Source organism: Exophiala bonariae (genome assembly GCF_035927105.1).
Source record: "Exophiala bonariae strain CCFEE 5792 chromosome Unknown scaffold_6, whole genome shotgun sequence".
NCBI classification, from domain to species: Eukaryota; Fungi; Ascomycota; class Eurotiomycetes; order Chaetothyriales; family Herpotrichiellaceae; genus Exophiala; species Exophiala bonariae.
In genome coordinates this window covers 993,538-1,011,445 of record NW_027042481.1, presented here as the reverse complement: position 1 = coordinate 1,011,445, position 17,908 = coordinate 993,538, and the positions used below count along the sequence as shown (strand labels likewise).

The 17,908-nt window shown below is 50.1% G+C and overlaps 5 protein-coding genes across 5 annotated transcripts; 1 reads left to right on the top strand and 4 right to left on the bottom strand.

Annotated features, from left to right (window-relative positions):
- Positions 1-1,031: 1,031 nt before the first annotated feature.
- Positions 1,032-3,422, bottom strand: LTR84_011815 (uncharacterized protein; the record flags this gene model as incomplete). Its single annotated transcript, XM_064855343.1, has 4 exons — positions 1,032-2,244; positions 2,325-2,561; positions 2,627-3,224; positions 3,284-3,422. 4 exons carry the CDS (start codon positions 3,420-3,422, stop codon positions 1,032-1,034), a joined length of 2,187 nt encoding a protein of 728 aa, XP_064708932.1.
- Positions 3,423-4,541: 1,119 nt separating this feature from the next.
- On the bottom strand, positions 4,542-6,203 carry LTR84_011814 (uncharacterized protein; the record flags this gene model as incomplete). Its single annotated transcript, XM_064855342.1, has 2 exons — positions 4,542-5,987; positions 6,039-6,203. The coding sequence occupies 2 exons, from the start codon at positions 6,201-6,203 to the stop codon at positions 4,542-4,544; spliced, it is 1,611 nt and encodes a 536-aa protein (XP_064708931.1).
- A 1,599-nt stretch (positions 6,204-7,802) lies between these two features.
- Positions 7,803-9,208, bottom strand: LTR84_011813 (uncharacterized protein; the record flags this gene model as incomplete). The annotated part of the gene is made up of 2 exons (XM_064855341.1): positions 7,803-8,374; positions 8,851-9,208. The coding sequence occupies 2 exons, from the start codon at positions 9,206-9,208 to the stop codon at positions 7,803-7,805; spliced, it is 930 nt and encodes a 309-aa protein (XP_064708930.1).
- A 1,660-nt stretch (positions 9,209-10,868) lies between these two features.
- On the bottom strand, positions 10,869-12,239 carry LTR84_011812 (uncharacterized protein; the record flags this gene model as incomplete). Its single annotated transcript, XM_064855340.1, has 5 exons — positions 10,869-11,346; positions 11,397-11,539; positions 11,589-11,846; positions 11,899-12,003; positions 12,063-12,239. 5 exons carry the CDS (start codon positions 12,237-12,239, stop codon positions 10,869-10,871), a joined length of 1,161 nt encoding a protein of 386 aa, XP_064708929.1.
- A 2,962-nt stretch (positions 12,240-15,201) lies between these two features.
- LTR84_011811 (uncharacterized protein) lies at positions 15,202-17,120 on the top strand (the record flags this gene model as incomplete). The annotated part of the gene is made up of 8 exons (XM_064855339.1): positions 15,202-15,342; positions 15,401-15,471; positions 15,527-15,640; positions 15,703-15,785; positions 15,833-16,480; positions 16,534-16,613; positions 16,683-16,713; positions 16,765-17,120. The coding sequence occupies 8 exons, from the start codon at positions 15,202-15,204 to the stop codon at positions 17,118-17,120; spliced, it is 1,524 nt and encodes a 507-aa protein (XP_064708928.1).
- Positions 17,121-17,908: the final 788 nt, after the last annotated feature.

Below are 17,908 nucleotides of genomic sequence, written 5' to 3'. Positions count from 1 at the left end.
CAGAGACTGCAAAACAAAATCAACCTCGGCGCTTCCTGTGTATGCGCGACCTGGTGTTGCGCCCTATACAACGCCTCGATTAGTTTGCGACAAGTCGATGAGATATACCAGTCTCGATTCGAAAGATCAACGGTTGATCAAGGTAAAACGTGTGGGGAGACGAACCTGGGTCTTTTTCCCTTGTCGTGCTCCAGGGTACCGATCCCGGGAGCCTCAATTCTGGGGGCCAAAAGATGTGATTGGGCTTGTTTCACTACCTCCCAGATTCCCGAATTGAGGCTCGTTAGGCACCTTAGTGCTTGTTTTAGGCGCAAGGACCGAACCCTGACGATCACCTATCGGCCAATCCAATAAGGAGCCTCAGGAGTGTACATGGTGCAAAATGTTGCGTGCTTGACCGACTGCTCCCATTAATATTGATGCCTCCACCCCTCCTGGTCACACCAGCCTGTCTCTCAGCATGTCATGGGACCAATAACTGGCGATTGGGCACCGCATGCACACAAAATTTCCGACTTTCAGCGGGGGTCGTGGCCATGTCTGTTCGCCTTGGCCTAGATTGTCTGAGCTTGCCACGGAGGTTGATGCAATACCTCGTACTCTCTCTGTACAAAACATTTACCTTGTCTCTACAAGCCACAAACCGCCATATCTCTTTGGGGAGGGATCGTATCCTGCCCCTCCTGGACTTATGGTTCAACGGCTGTGACAATATCAATGGCAATGTTTTCACCTCGTCTGTCGGGACGGGGATTTCAATCTAGGGACCCTTGGAGAAGACCAATGGTCTTGGTTGCGGTTTTCAACTCAACGGCCAGTGGTTGCTCTGATGAAGTACATGGGAGCAGACTAGCCCACCATGCCTGGTCGAATCATGCTGCCGACCATACCATTAGCCAGGACTAGAAAGCATCGTCCTCATCGCAAGCAAGTTTTGGTTTCGTTCTTTGGCAATGTTGATAGGTAGCACTGTTTTTCTGCACCTCATACTCTGACAGTGCTTGCGCTTTTCAATTTGAGCTTTACCCAGCTCATACCAGATTGGGAGAAAGGTCGCGCCATCTTTGGATCACAACTGCCCGCTCTGGTTCGGCCGAGGCTTTCATCTGCTCAATCCCTTCAGTGTAGTGTGCCGCAAGAGCGTAGCTTACAGCCTCTGAGTCCATCTTGCTCCTAATGTTCTCGTAAAGGGCACGGAAGGCATACCTAGTCACCGACACCCCTTTTCGAGGGAAGAGAATGCCCCCCACGCCTGTTTTCAAGCCTAGCCCAAACCCTTTCCAGCCGCCTCTTTTGGCGCCTTTGTATGGCTTCTTCACGACGTTGCCCCATGCTTTGACGAGTTCAACGGGTGTATTGATCGCATCGGAAGCCACAGTGCCAACTAAGGTCATGACGGGGTTTGCGCGGCTCACGTTGGCCGATCTGATTAGCTCCTCCGGAGTCCATTTGCAGGGCTGGTAGAGCTTCAATCGATTCAAGTCGAGGATGCCCTCCTCACTCAAAACCGTGGCGGCGAATGCACTCAAATGAACATCTTCCTCTCCGTCTTTCGTTTTGACCCTCCACACCGCGGTTCGATTCGGCGTAAGCTGACAACGTAGGCGATCGATCTTTATCTGCTTATGAAAGCTGGCGGCACCAGCTTCAGTACCCCTCTCTGCCTCTATCCTTTCTCCAAGCTCTCTTGCACGCTGCAAAGTCTCCGGTTTTATTGCGCTCAGTATTGCCTCGGCAAGCCCTTCCGATGTGAGCTTCTTGTATGGTATAGGTTCTGGTCCGGCGCCAGCACGTGCCACCATGGCGCCCCAGAAGGGCTGGTCCCCAAAGAATGGAACAATGACGGTAGGCCGGCCCAGCGCAATTCCTGCAGCTGTAGTCCCAGCACCACCATGGTGCACTACGCATGAAACGTGTTTGAACAGCCAATCGTGTGGGCAATTCCCAAGCATGAACACACCAGGAGGGGTTTCGAGGTCATCACCTCCAATACCACCCCATCCTTTAGATACTAATGCTCGTTGACCCGTTTTCCTGACCGCCTCGAATATCATGCTCGTCATAGCATTTGGATCATCGACAACTATCGACCCGAATCCAATGTAAACCGGAGGTGTTCCTGCGGCTAAGAACTCTGCAAGATCTGCTGGAGGATGGTAGTTTGTGGCCAGAGAGAGGAAATAAAAGCCTGCAATGTCGATATGTTGACCCCAGTCTTTTGGTTTGGGAATGAGTGCTGGTGACCTGCAACCCAGTCAGTGGTTATGCCCAGCAGCAGCGCTTGCATTCATCTACAATACAAGCACTTTCAGTCTCGTACTTACCAGCAGTATGTGTAGGGAATCCGAAGTCTTTCAATCATTGTCACTGCTGCTGGTTGCGAAAGCTCCGGCAGGCTCAGGACATCTCTTCTGAACTTGTTGATGATGTCCCCCAGACCTTGCCATGTCATCATCTCGACAATTGTGTAGCTACTTTCGTTTGTGGCACCTGGGCCATTGCCGCCGGATCTGATGTTCGCGATAGGCTGAGGAAACTCGCGCGTTGGTGACCATGGCATACTAAGTAAGCAGTCAATCATCAGTAAGAGTGCAAACAGCCGGGAAAGAGGTGGAGAAGTCATTACGTGAACATGAGATGCAATGGAATCCCTAGTCTCTCCGCACAATGAATGTGCGCGAAGCTGGGTGGATTGGCAATGATGGCGTTCGCGATGAATGGTGCCTTCTTCATGGTGCCGATTTCCTGGTCGAGATCGACCTCGTCAATGTTTTCGAAACACGACTTCCAACATCCACGAATAATTTCAGCCATGGCTTTCCGCCGTTTGCCTATGTCGCCTGCTTTGACTGACTTCATGCTCGGGATGAGGCTGGGGTTGTTGACCATGAATGCCATCAATTCGGCCGGGTCACCCCCAATGTCGAAGAATTCCAAGCCGTTCTCCTCGACGAATTTCTTGAAAACTCCATGTGTCGCCAGCCGAATGCGATGTCCATAGTTGTTCTTCAAGACTTGGCCAAGTGCAACGAATGGCTGAACATCTCCTCTTGAACCGACAATTTGAATGACGATGTTCAGTGGAGGAACGGCCAGAGCCTTCCCGTCCTCATACTGTGGAGGCTCCTCGGGCTCTTCCTGCACGGCATTCAGACGGATCTGTTCGAGCTGGTCTACAAGTCTTGCATCACGTTTGCTTATATCGATGTCCACGCGTCCGTCGTCTAGACCACGTCAGACTAATCAATGTTTGAGCCGGAGTGGGGAAGGGTACGCGACTTACCGCCTACGCGAAGCTGAGTGCTGATATTATCACCTTGAATATTGACTGTGCCAGAAGAACCGCTCTGTGAAGACGCTCCATCGTCGGGGATATGCTCCCTATTTACCGCCGAGTAGGCTGGAAGTTGGTCTGAAGACATGAGTGCCTCAACCAAGGGTTCGTATTTTATGCCAAATAAAAGGCATCCAGTGAGATATAAGCAAATAATGTATCCGGGTATTGTCAAGCAAAAGTTTCGACAGATGTTTCTGATCCTGAATCTAATGTTGAATGCCCACCCAAAGGAATATTTTCATGCCAATGATGTATCACGTAATTGTATGTTGGTGAGGAATGTCGTGGACTTGTGGCCTGTTTTAGCCTTAAAGCCCCAGTTCGGTGGCTCGAAGCCTGGTTGGCGCTGATCTTTAGCCACCGGCCGTCGTTGATGTCAAGGACCAAAAGCCTTGTCCGCAGCACCAAATGGGGGGCCTTGAAGTCTGCACGATGCACGCATGCTGGGGGTGCGATATCAAAGGATTCAGAGGGGAATTAACACCCATTCGACTGGGTGCGCCCCTGCTCCGTTGCAAAGCTCGCCAATTACCTACTCAACTAAATACGATGGCTGTGTGATTGTTTTGGTGAAGAGCGAGCATCCACCGAACGAGTTGGGGCTAGTGAGCACATAGACATGAACATCAGCCTTGGGCTTTCGTCAGTCGAACAGATCTGGCAAGCTAATTTCATCCCTCAATTGGCTGATCAAGGCATGCCAATGCCTAAGCGGTCCCCCCCAAAAATATACCTTGGGCTAACAAAGCTCCCCATTCAAGGTCCCCTGTGGACGCCCATAAGCTTAAATCACGGCTGAGGTGATGCAACCGCAATGCCAACTGAGTCCAGTGCCTCAAGTGAGAACGGACCATCGACTTTCAGAGCTAGAATATGCAGGACCTAGACCTGTTTCAACATGATTTTCGAATCAGTTATCCAATTGATTTGTCAAAAGAGTTGATTTCAATCATCGATTCGGACTTATTTTTATAACCAACCCAGGATGCTAAAATATCGGCATGTCAATAACCCGTTAGCAAGAGGGTTTCGCCCAGGGGATAGATATATAAAACGATAAACCCATAGGCAGTGAAAGACCATTGCATGATTGTGAGATAGCATGTGAATTCGCTGGATCTAACAATTACTACCTATGCCTAGCTTTAACATCGCTCTTTAAATCAAAAGAAATTCAACAGCGTTTCATCGTTGTACCTCATCCTCAATAGATATAGGTGAACTCGTCGTTCTTCCGATCTGTGAGATCCAAGAAGGCATTCTCGCCAAGTCTCTGTCCACCATCAGTTTCGTCCATAGCAACATATTTGTCCTCCATGGAATGATCCTTGATGACGGCAGCTTTGCCGTTCTTGACGCGCTTCCTTGACTGGAGCTTGTTGAGGAAGACCAGGTTGGCGAATTGGATGAGAACAACAGCGACCAGGGTGACAAAAATTGCGAGCACTTTCTGCAGGCCAGGATGGTAAGACGGGGCATCTTTCTTGCTGAAGAGCAAAGGTCCAATGATGTTTCCGGCGGACGAGCCGGCGTTGTAGAGTGACATGATGACGGATTTCTTGGTGCTTCCGCCAGTATTCCCGACAATCCACGACACGATGATTGGGTTGCCACCGAAGATGAAAGCGAGGAGGTAGTAGCAGACAATGAGAGGTGCTGTGTGGCTGGGTCCTCGTGGAAGCTTGTAGAGCGCGGCAAGACCTGCGATGACAGGAAGCATCAAACCTGCCAGCACTGCAAATTTCAGTTTGGCCTTTTGAGCAGCGTATGAGGCGATGAAGATGGCGATCAATTGCATGGCACCGAATGGCATATTGAGGAGCGAAGTTTTGTACTTGTCGAAACCGATGCCCTGCAGGATCAGGGGACCAAATGTGTTTGTGACGGATGCACCGACGTTCAGAAGGAGAGCCATTCCGAGCCAGAGATACGTCTTTGGTTCCAGAGCAACTTCGAGGACGTGCGCCATTTTGAACTCGCGGCTACCTGTACCAGTCTGATTCGCACGGAGTCGCTCAATGGCCTGTGCCTTTTCGTGTTCGGTCAAAAAGCGAGCCGAGGGGATATCGTTGTCGAGGAACCAGTACACAACCGGGGCTGAGACAATCGTAACCAAACCCACAAAGAGGAAGATAATTTGCCATTCTTTCAAAAGATCGGATTTGATGTGTCCCAATCCGTACGACAGAGCAGAGGCAACAATTGTTGCGAGGCCGTTGGTTCCGTACCAAGCTGCCACTCGAATTGGCTGCTCAGCTCGTCGATACCACTGGCTAGTGATGACGCTGAAAAGTGGAAGACAGCCAGCTTCGAAGAGGCCAAGGAAGAATCGTGCGGCGAGAAGAGAGCCGTTGTTATGGGCAGCGGCCATGCAAGCCTGTGCAATGCCCCATCCCAGGCAGAGTGACGGCATCAAGATCCGGTGAGGAACCTTGACAATCAAGTAGGAAGAGAAAGGCTGCCATGCGAGCTGAGCGATTGGGGCAATGGAGCCAACAAGAGAATACTGATTGCCGGTAAGGTGAGTGTCCTCCTGAAGGCCGAAGAGGGCTCCATAGCCCAGGACGGTCTTGTCTAAGATTTGGAGAAAATACACCCAGACCAGAATGGAGAGGATGACCTTATCGGTCTTGCGTCGAATTCTTTTATTCTGCGGGCACGATTAGTTTTGTAGGACTAAATAGCATGGAAAGATACTCACATCCTCTTCGGTCAACTCTACACGTTCATCGCCGATAATTGCAAGTGCTCTGTCAGCATGCTTGACAGATTCTCTTCGCTGCTGAATGTGGTCTTTTGAAAGGCGACCAGACTCAACATCTTCGGAGTGAGCCAAATGACCGGCTTTGTCATCCAAGTTAGCCATGATGGACGCGTAGAGTGATGGCTATGTGTTTACAAAAGAGGCTGATGCTCATGAGGGACAACCAGAACTGGAGGCTGCGAGCAGAAATATATATGAATATGCACAGCAACAAAGTCGGCAATGAACAAAGATGGGGGAAGTGTGGTGAAGCTTGAGGAGCGTGGAGAGAAAAAACCTGGAGCAGCTGATTTAGCTGCCTACTCGTGAGAGGGACCAGGGTGGGATCTGGGCACTGTCATTCATTCCATGAGCGCGAGCACTAGCCGACAATTATTTGCAGGAGTCAACTTGAAGACCGTCGTTGATCCTGCCCGTTGAAGTCAAAGCCTACCTCGTACGATCCTTGTACTCCGTAATCATCTGCCCGTCACGGTGGTTGACAACAACTAATCGTAAGCGTCGGCTGAACGAAATGAAGTCACGCCAGCCTTTTTTTGGTTGCTGGCTAGGTTTCCGGAATCGCGAAGCCATTTACCCCGCATGGCTTGGCTATCGGCAATTGAAACTGGTACCGACTTATTCTGCATGTGATCTCACTGACGTGTCGAAGCACAATCAATACATGCCTCGAGGAGCACAGTAGCCGGATCTTGGATACTACCGGAAGCTGTGAAGACGGCACTGGACCGGAAGCCATCCCGAGCATGAACCACATCCTAGAATTGCCTTTCGAAGCAAATGAATCCTTTGCGTGGTAACGTGGGATACTTTGGGGTTGTGGGGGTGATCCCACACGACCCCCACAGATGATGGTAATCGCACGGAGCAGCCATCATCATCCTCGTAAGACCTCACTTCTACTCTCCACAAGGGAACACACTTACTCATACGGCCTGCCCGTCTAATCCGGGGCAGATTTGGAACCTTATTCGAAGCTTGTTTCCGATTGTCGAAATATCAGCGTGGTCAGCTGAGATCAATTGCCGCATCTCAGATGCCGACCGTTTGAGCCTGTTGTTCAATAACTTGGTGCTCATGTACCGACCTCGGCTCCATTGTTAGAAAACCGTAGGGCAATTGGATTGCCGAAGAACGGTTCAATTGCCGTGTATTCTGCCAGGCTGTGGCATAGGGAGACGTCGCATGCATCTCCTGGCAAGCTGTGGAGCAGGCGTGTTGTCTGTCGCGAGACCTAGGCCGAAATCGCCAGGCTGCATCTCTAGTTCAATATTGGCAGGCTTATTGAAAGCAGGTCAGATATGAAGAGATAGTGAAGACGGAGTGGCACGGTGGAAAACTCGTCTGGGGCCTTGTTCCGCGCATGTAGTTCGTTATCAAATGACCCTCGTGGCTGACAGGATGGAACTTTGCCAAAGTTGCCACTGTTCTTAGAAAGTATTTCATCATCACAAGGTGCAGAGACGTCCTGGTCGGAGGTGGATGAGCATCGAGCTGCCTCCCAATATCCGTTCACTCGACCCTTTCACAGCCCCGTGAAAATGAGAATCGCCAATGAGATATGGTGAAATTGATATCAAAACTCCGCGGCTTGACTTCTGACCTAGAAGCGAAGTATAAAAACGTTGGTCTCAAATGGTTTATCGAAAGTCTGGATTTAGTCGCCGTCCTCGCCTAGCTCCTCCATGGACTTTTTGTGGGTCAAACATGTCGATATAACCAAGGAGAGCCTTCATCTGATTTCCAGCCTTCGCCCCATTCCACTTCCTCTGCAGCCTCGTCTTCCTTGCTCAAGCTCTGTGCCCACACATCCCAATCAAACACTCCAGGGCCATATGTCCAGTCACCTGGTTGTCGAGCTTTGACTTTGATACCTGCCCTGTCCTTGAACATTACAATGCCCCCCTCGACCTCTCTCAATGGGTTCCCATCGCCTTCACCACCCCTGCCGACGGGCCCGGAATCGTACCCAGCTTTCTTGTAGAAGCCTTCCTTCCCATCTGCAACGACAACGCTGCATGATATGCCCTCTTTCTGGGCCTGCTCCATCCCCCAAGATACGAGTGCACGACCGTGACCGAGACCCTGATATTCTGGATGAACGGCAAGACTCTCGAGGAGCCACGACTCGGCTCGTGGGCCTGTCCATATATGATCAAGGTAATGGTAGGATTGTTCGATAGTTGGTTCATAGATGGGTGACGAGGCGCGGTTTGGTGAGAACAATGAAGCTAGTCGCATGACAAGAGATGCCAATGGCTTCAAAAGACGCCCTAGTGAAGTACGATATTAGTTTAGGCTAAAGGGACAACATCAACGGACAAGTAAGCAAATACGAAACCGGTAGAATTATGAAAATCATCACAGCTGCGGTCGACGAAGGAAGAGGGAAGGTAGCATTGGTGATTTACGAGGGTCGGAAGGATAGAGGCAACTTCATGCTCTGATGGAGCCTGCGCGTTACGTGCGCTTTCTCGTGACTGTCGAAGTCTATCTTCAAAAGCCAAGAGCCTTGGACTTTGGTCCTGCTTGAACGATTCCCCGACAAGGTCTCGGAGAGCATTCATCGTCGAGTCCAACAGTGAGAAGACTACAGCTCAGTACAGGAAGAGTACCAATTTGACCGACTGGGGAGTCGCGACCGGTGCACAAATGAAGGTGACAACTCGAGAGAAGAAAACCTTCCGTCCATGCAGAGAAGTGATAAAGAGGTAGGGCATAGTATTCCCTAAGAGTGATATGTACTCACTTGGATCCCACCATCGACGTTCCCAGCCCGCATCATAGTTGGCCTGTCGGGTAGCAACTCGACTCCAATGAGCCAATCCTGTCACGACTTCTCTGCTGATATTCTTGCCGTTGGTGACCTCGCTGACAGTATTTGTTGCAATCAGAAAGACATGACTCCGATCCCACCAGTCCACGGCGAACCGACGATACCAGTATTTGTCAAAGTCGAATGGGTAAGCAACCCGATGTGGGTGTATCAAACGTCCGAAGAGGACATCGTCCCAGAATGCTAAGGAGCATAGCCTTGCAGCTGCAGGTAAGTCCGCAAATCCCGCGCGACGGATGGCGAACGCCTGTTGCAAGGGAGACGGAGGCATGATTGTTGGCTTGCGAAAACAAAAGAAGAAATAAACCTTGGGCAATGCCTTGTTGTTGACTGGTGGGTCAAAGTCTGGACTGACTAATGGCTGACCTTCGGAAAGGGGTAGTGCAGTCTGTGCAGGGGTAGCTGTACCCAAGCCGAGCAGATAGCAAAACCACTGGTCCGAAGATTTGATATCTGAGTTATGGATATATGACTCAAGCTCGCTCGCTCACTAGATCAATCCTGAATTGTTGCGTGATATTTCATTTTAGAAAAAGAAACTTCTGTCGCAGATATCGAACCTCTTGGGGCTGTACCTAGTTCGCTAGTTGCGCCTAGCGTATTTACGAAAGTACTAGATCCATGCAAATCAAAGGAACTTGCCAAGCGTAGCAAATGTTTGATCGTACAGAGTAGGTACTACTGAAAATCCGGTAGTTGATAGCTTCGCGGCCAGGGGGACAGGGATTGCCCCTGAGGTCAGAGTTGCTTTGGTTTCTATCTTGCTTGGAGAAATACTGTCTCGTCACAAAACCGTGAAAGAGAATATGCTTCCGATCACATTCCTGCAACCACCTAGGTACCAAGGAAAGTACCTGGATAGATTTGATACAGGGTAACAGTGTGACAAGCAAACTAGTCCCGGCTTTATCCAAGGAGCGCAATCATTTTCCAGTATCCTGGCCACCTCCTCGTACTCGAGACTCGTACTCGTAACAATTCAGTTGACCAGGCTCCTACTAGTACGGATACTTGGGCAACAGCCGCCGACGCGAACCTTTGTGCCTCCTGTGTTAGTCAAACAAGAGCCCCTTTCTTGAAGACGGCGAACGGCGCTGATCTCTTATCTACCGGCAGAGGGAACACGAACGAACGCTGCTAGATCTGGGTACAACCTCCAGATTCCAGACGCCTCATACAGCTGCTCGATGGCCCGACCACAAGGATAGGCCGTTGAAGTAGCCCTACCGTTCTGGAACCTTGCAACGCTCATGCCATTCCCAGTAAATTCTGATACTAGTAGTGCATTAAGAATCACTCACTGGGACAGATATCACACCCATTTCTTCTGTTCCCATAAGAGTGCGAAGCTGCTTATGGATTACAGGCTGTTGTCTGCCAGATCCTTCTCATCCGAACATATACCCAAATGATCATTTGGATCTTGTTCGTGCTAGTACGAAGTACCGCACATCTTATTGCCATTGTGTTTGAGATGGAGCGCTCATACCCATGCCTGCCGCGTAGAACTCACCCTGTCCTGGCAACTGCCTGCCTAGTTTCAGTCTGCTCTACAGGTTAAAGACAAATCCATTTTGCATGGTACCTGCATACCCGTGCGAATACGCGTCGTGCTAGAAAGAGGGGGTTCCTCCTGGATTGAGCGGTCCTTGAACGTGCCGCGCGGAATTTTGTAGTCTAGGGAATCCGGCGCAGAATATTGTGGCCAGGTTCAAAGTTTCTCATATCCTTCGTGAATGGTGCCAGCCAGCTATGTGTACAAGTTATGCAAACCCACCGCAGGTCTACACCATAACCGTGAGTGCTCCAAAGCTTCCCGTTTGTTCCTTTCTTATCATATACACGTGAATGTCCTAGTATATCATCTACATTGATCGGTAGACCTCAAAGCTCAAAAACGCCGTGGTGTATCCTCCCTTGAATTTTGGGATTCAAGTTCTGCCATTATTGGTCTCATAGTGAATCTTCCACTGAACATCTTTGCGAATAATGTGATCTTGGCTTCCTGCACTGGTGATTGACTCTTGATCCCTCGCGTGTGGGTGATTCTTTCCATCGTCTTGCATCTGCTGTGGCAGTGCTGTTGGTCTTTCAATGTCGTTATATGACCCGGTTCCAGATCTTGATTTTGAGGTTCCATTTGGCCGTATGGATCCAAGCTCATACCCAGTGCCACGACCGTTTCGACCCGATCCGTAAGCATTTGTGAGCGATGGGTCGAGCTGAATTCCAAAGCCGCTGCTGAAGCTCTTGACGAAGGACTTCAGGTTCGGGATGGTTGCCGCAATAAGAGACCAGCTCAGCTGGACTTGCTGCAAAACCAATACTGGAACGAGGGCAATACCCGGGTTACTGGAGATCGTGTAGTCCGAGACGTATTTGAGATGGACAATTGAAATGGCTGCAACACTGGGATGATGTCAGCCGATGCCGCTTTGCAAGTTCGCATCAATACTTACGGTAATCTGAAAGCAAATGCAAGAACAACTTGGCATTTCAGCGCGAATAGAAGTTGAACAGGCCAGACGATCATGATTGACACAATCACGAGAATGCACTCGGTTGCCACGTCAAAAGCTGTGATCAATTGCCATCGCAAAAACTTCGCCGATGTCAGTATTGGGGAATATTTCAGGATGATTACAACTTACCTGATGCGAACATTGGGCTTGGTCGGCTAGGATGAAGTCGCTGACCGTGCACTGGACTGAAACCGCCACAATTGACAAGAGAGCCCAAAGTCCTACGACCGCAAGAATCGTCACAGCCAATATATACAGCGACCTTGACCTCGTTTCACTCTGTGATTTTGGGCCGCTTAGGTTGAACAGCCTCATCATGAGGAATAATGTCGAGGCTTTTGCAAATGCTGCTGATAGCATGAACAAAATTTGGGCAGCAAAGGCAGACTTTGAACATCGTCAGTATAAAGTTGAAAGACCATGACATGTATAACTGTACCCTGCTGGCCTCTGCAAGTTCGCTGCGGCTCAATAGCTCTTCTGATTGTCCTAATCCATGATCTAGGCCAACTATTGTCGCCGCGACCTCACCGACATGGAAAATCTGCAGAATGACGTTAGTACAAAGTTATGGACATAAACCTTGCATTGGTATGGTCATACCACAGCAGCGACTGCAAGGTAGTCGTCCATCCCAAACATCTTCCATCTCAGGTGTGCCCTTAACGCCAAGGTCATGATGGAGTAGACCAAGCATAGTAAAGAAGCGATCCAGAGAGACCCAGCATGATTGTCCGGTGTGACTCGTGCAAAGCGATTTTCATCTGCCACAGTCGCCATCGCAAGTTCGTGTTTGCGGTAAGACTTGCAAGAAAGAAATGGCCCAGTGTCCAAGATGGGAGGTATGTGAATAATATCGGTGCTCTTCCAACGTTCTTTTGTTGGTTTGGATGCTTACTCTCTGCTGAAGTACGCCACCGAGCAATGCCTGTTATCAATGACGGGCCTGTACCTGAGCCATTATTGAAGTTTAGCCCCAGTTCGCGGCAGAGGTCTACCAGCAATTACACAGCTCCCCTATGTACCGAAACCTTATCAGGTCCCGTCACTTGTCTAGAAGTGGGTCCAGGCAGGGTGGCTGTTGACTGACACACTTGGCGAGATACGAGTAGTCCAAGCATGCCTATCCATCATCTGGACCAAGTAAGGGACGAAAGCTGACAACAATTTGAAGCTTTGAGACTCTGGAGACTTGGAGCCCGGGGTTGGACTCACATGCACCTGTGACCAGTTTTACGGATAACCTTGGTTAGGAAGTTGACATGTCGATCAAATCCAATTCACCGCTGGTTTTAACCTGTATGTGTCTGCGAATTTTGACTTCATGGCAAGCAAGCGAAGTTGTGACACTCCTTCGCATGTGGTGTTCTCACAGGCAGTGCTTGTGTTTGCGGCAGAGGAGCGAGCTTGCGTCTCCGAGGTTCTTGGGGGGTGCGGTCGGCCTACCTTGCCCGGCGTATTTTTGCGATGCATTTCCGGCGCTAGCTTGAGGAGTCTGGTGCATGTTAGTGGAGCATCGGGAGCAATTCATGGCGAATATTGAGACGATCAATTGTGGACCGTGGGTAGGGATGGCTCATGCTCGTTGCGTTCAATGTGTCAGATCGTGGTCTCTACTCACGGATGCGCGTAGCTTTCCATCTGGGACAACCTCAGCAGTTTCCATACGGAGAACAAGTGACGGCACTGAGGGACACACTGTTCAGACCAGCCTTGACCTAGCTCCCGCTGTGGGTGATTCACTACTTCGTGCGACTACTGGTCTAGAGATCTCGCAATCTAGATCCAGAGAGGTTTGAACAACTCACGTCCGGGCCGGAAGCTCTCACGACTGACGACCCTGGAGTCAGGAGAGCGTGGGAGAAGAGTGAGGACACGGGTCAGTGCCCCCTCCCCATTCGCAGCGCGATTCAGGAGAACTTCAACTTAGGTTCATGAGGACAGGGAAAGTGCCTGAGAAGTCGAAGTCTAACCGTGATGGTAAAGCTTAACTATGTGCTTGACAATCTACCAATCAGTTGTTTGGAAACCGAGTCCAATTTTAATAGCTGTTGACTTTGAATAAATACAATGATAGAGGTTGAAGAACTTCTGTGAAAGCTTCGCTTGGAAATTGTTTCCGCGAGAGAAGAGGTGGGTGGGCGGTGGTATGAGAGAGCTTCCCTCATTCTATATCGGTAGACGTAAATTGAGAGAGGTGGCCTGTGAAAGATTTAACGTTCGGGCAATGCCCAGTCGGAGCCGCGGAGAGATCGTCCCTTCAACCAAGTCGAAGCCTAAAACTTCAAAAGGATGGCGGATGGGGCCTAGGACATTTGCCCGTTGGGTCCACCATCCACCGATCGCTTCGGCTCTCATCGCTTGCGATCTCTCCCTCTTCCCCCTCGGTCGCCTGGACACTCCACCAGCAGATGAATTGTTACTCCGTAAGGATAGTTAGTGTCCTTGATTGAGGGACTACCCGCCAACGCATCAACGACATAGCAGTGTCCACAGTTCCAACAATCGTGAGCGGTCCACTCACGGATCATTGAGTACACCCATGGTGTCGTGAATGTTGCAGATAAGGACGTTTTACCCAACGCATCCAAGACTGCGAACCTAAGGAGAAGCACAAGCACAAGCACAGACTCGAAAGTCGAGACCTCTCTTAGTGGGGGGTCAGCCAACATTGACCCATCTTGCTTCTTGAGCAGGGAGATAACAACCAGGGCCAGGGCCAGGTACTCAGTATTCTTCACCATCCCACGCGCCCGCTCTTCAATGTCGCTCCCGTGATGGTGGAGGACGCCCTTGATCCATGCAGCCAGTCTCTGTGTAGGAGGAACCCCGTACATTGCAGGAGCAGCATTAGTGTATCCCTCCCGAGTGTATACTCGCTTGCTATTCAGATTACCAGGTTAGCTCAGTCTAACTACCAAGCCATCTTGATGCACAAAGAAATAAGGTGCCGGGATCCTGACGCGCGTGTGGAGCTCTAAAGTCAAGTGCCGTCTGGCGCTCCAAACCCCCGGCCAGCATGTCATCGGTCACCAACCAACAGGAGTTCTTGACCTCTCACCCTCAAGTTTTGGCTTTTGGTGTCGCCTGTGGGGACAGCCTTCATCCCAAGCCCTCTCCTGGACTGCCATCTTCCTCATTGGACTCAGACCATTTCAGACATTTCCTGGACCAACGAATGTGACTGATTGTGCTGCGAGTTGGTAGAGTGGCGTGCTTAAGCCCACGATGCCCAGGAATGGGCGTCTTTAGTCTTTCCACCTGTTTCACGCCGGGTTTAGGTGGATTGCGACGACTATCAATGACTGCGAGCCTTTTTGAGAATAGTGAATTGCTCTCACTGCTTCGTCGTGCAATTGCTCAACGTGAGCATCTCGGCGAGCATAGCATCCGTTCCTTGGAAGCGCGGCGTGAGAGCCGTTCATGCAAGACAGGACCTCGTAGGTACGAGCAGGATGTACATGGTACCTGCCCCCCTGGCAGCATTCGACGCAAGCGAATCTTGCACAAAGGTAGCTAAGCCTGTGAATACACTTCGGATCTACTAGACAGCTTTCCAACACATGGACTTTGCTTGACACATGGCAACTAACCTTTTTCCTTTGAACTTCATATCCCCCGAGGTTACCCTGGGATCCCCAGAAAGAGGTTACGCTTTTACCCCTTCCCTGCTCGATTTCTCTCGTCAATCTCTCTCTTTGCCTCTTCAAACTTAGCATTCTCCCCAGCAAACACCCTCACCATGACCGAACAGAAGGAGAGCGGGATGGTCACATCCCAAATTGATCTGGAAGCGACAAATGCAAACATTTCCGCTGAGAAAAAGGGCACCAGCGATGACCAACGGGACATGTTTCGTCTGGGCAAGGCCCAAGAGCTTAGAGTCAGTAGTATCATATCGTCTCATCTTTGGACACGCAGACCTGACTGACCTTGTGTAGCGAAACTTTCGCTTCGTTTCGATATTCGGCTTCTCTATGATTTTGATGAACAGTTGGGAAACAATACTCGGGTGCGTAACCGTGCGCAACAAAGAAGACCCATGACACAAAAACTCATCTAAGCAGAACGTCAATAATCGGTCTTATCAATGGCGGTACCGCAGGCATGATCTGGATGTTCCTGGTTGCATGGATTGGTTTTCTGGCCGTCAATATCTCCATGGCTGAGATGGGTTCAATGTAAGAGATATTTGCAGGCGCTGCCTCACTATCAGCCATTTTTGCTAACCGGGACGCACTAGGGCACCGACTGCTGGCGGTCAATACCATTGGGTATCCGAGTTCGCCCCCAGGCGGTTCCAAAAATTTATGAGCTTCATCGTTGGTAAGAACTCATTGACCTGCGGAGATGCGCCTCTGACCCAGGATCAGGATGGTTTTGCGTGCTCGGATGGCAGACGGGCGCTGCGAACACCGCTTTCCTAGCCGGTACCCAAATTCAGGGTCTCGTCATCCTCAACAATCCCGACTACATTCCAGAGAAATGGCACGGAACCCTCCTTACCTTCGCAGTGGCGACATTCTCCGTCTTTTTCAACACCTTCCTCGTAAAACGACTCCCTTTGGTTGAAGGCATCGTGTTGATTCTGCACATCTTTGGCTTTTTCGGGGTCTTGATCACTCTTTGGGTTTTGGGACCACGAGGAAAGGCGTCGGAAGTATTCACCACATTTAACAACTATGGCGGTTGGAGTAGCGATGGTCTCTCTGCCGTTGTGGGTGTCTTGGCTGTCATGATTCCACTGCTCGGTGCAGATGGCGCCGTGCATATGTCAGAGGAACTTCGAGATGCGTCCAAAGTCCTACCGCGCAGCATGATTTTGACAACTATCATCAATGGGAGTATGGGATGGATCATCCTGATCAGTTTTTGCTTCACCCTCGGAAACATTGATGATGTCATCAGCTCCCCAACCGGCCAGCCATATATTGCAGTATTCTACACCGTCACAGAGTCTTACGTTGGCGCCTCGGTGCTGTCAGCTCTCATCATCATCCTTGCAATTTTCTGCCATTTGAGTAAGAGTTCATTGCTTACTTCGACGCACCCCATGCACTAACTGTGAAACTAGGTATCACCGCCACCGCGAGCCGACAGCTGTGGTCTTTTGCTCGAGATCAAGGCATTCCAGGATCATCATGGTTTGCTTATGTATGTACTCATCTTCACTCTCCGTGACTATTCGCGGCGAGCCTGGATCATTCACTAATGAGGGTGCAGGTACGACCAGGGTGGGACGTTCCAATGAACAGTATCATCGTCTCCTGGGTGGTGTCTTGCCTCCTTTCAATTATTAACATAGGCTCGACGATTGCGCTCAACAACATCACATCTCTATCCCTTGTGGCTATTCTGTCCAGCTATATCACTTCGATTGGATGCGTCCTCTGGAAGAGAATTTCTGGACAGGAGCTACTTCCTGCCAAATTCAGACTTCCGGCGGGCGTTGGGCTAGGACTCAATGCATTTAGCTTGGTGTTCCTGACCTTCGCATTTATTTTCGCGTTCTTCCCTGGAAACCCGAATCCCACCGTAGCTCAGATGAACTGGGCATCTCTGATCTATGGAGCAGTATTGATTTTCGCAATTATTGATTACTTTCTCCGAGCTCGACACGTCTATGATGGCCCTGTGGAATATGTACGCAAACTCATCTAAGGACTGCGACTGATCACAAAGCCGTTCGCACGCCATTCGTCACCACGAGCGATGCAAGGACTGCGACTGATCACAAAGCCGTTCGCACGCCATTCGTCACCACGAGCGATGCAGAAAGCAGGATCTTCCGATTGGCGCAAATCTGGGAATGTTTATCCCCAAAAGTCTGACCATCATATGTATCGAAGTATAGCAGAGACTTGCTCAAACCAACCGCCTCTGAGGGTTTGGAAATTCATAGACACCGACCTTAGAATGGTGCAGATACCAGCATGATTTATGTATGTATCGTACAAAGAACTACCACATCCCACGTCAATCCGACATTTCGGTATCTAAATTGCGTTCCCGTCTCGTGAGAGTCACTGAAAAAATAGACTAATTGGCAGACACCGGATCATTGGTTTGTAATATTACAATCGGACTTCGGACAGCGCGACAATATCGACACACAGAACCCTGCTCTCCGAGGTTGAGAATCGCCTTATCAGGCTGTAGCTTCTGTGACCAAGGCTGCCAACCAACCACAGCCTCGGTGTTTTTCGATCTCGATTGTGTCTTTCCATCTTTCAGTATTTGTTCTTTCGATCTGGTAGGCCATGTGCAGTTGCCCATTTGGGGCCAACTGACGGGTATGTTCCACTTGTACCCCGCGAATATCGTGTTGTAATCTTGGTATACCGAGGGAGAGCCAATGACAAATCTTTTGTGATACCGGATCATTGAACACGAGGTCGTGATCGTGTTACGACATTCTGGCCACACCGAAAACGAAAAAACTCAGTGAG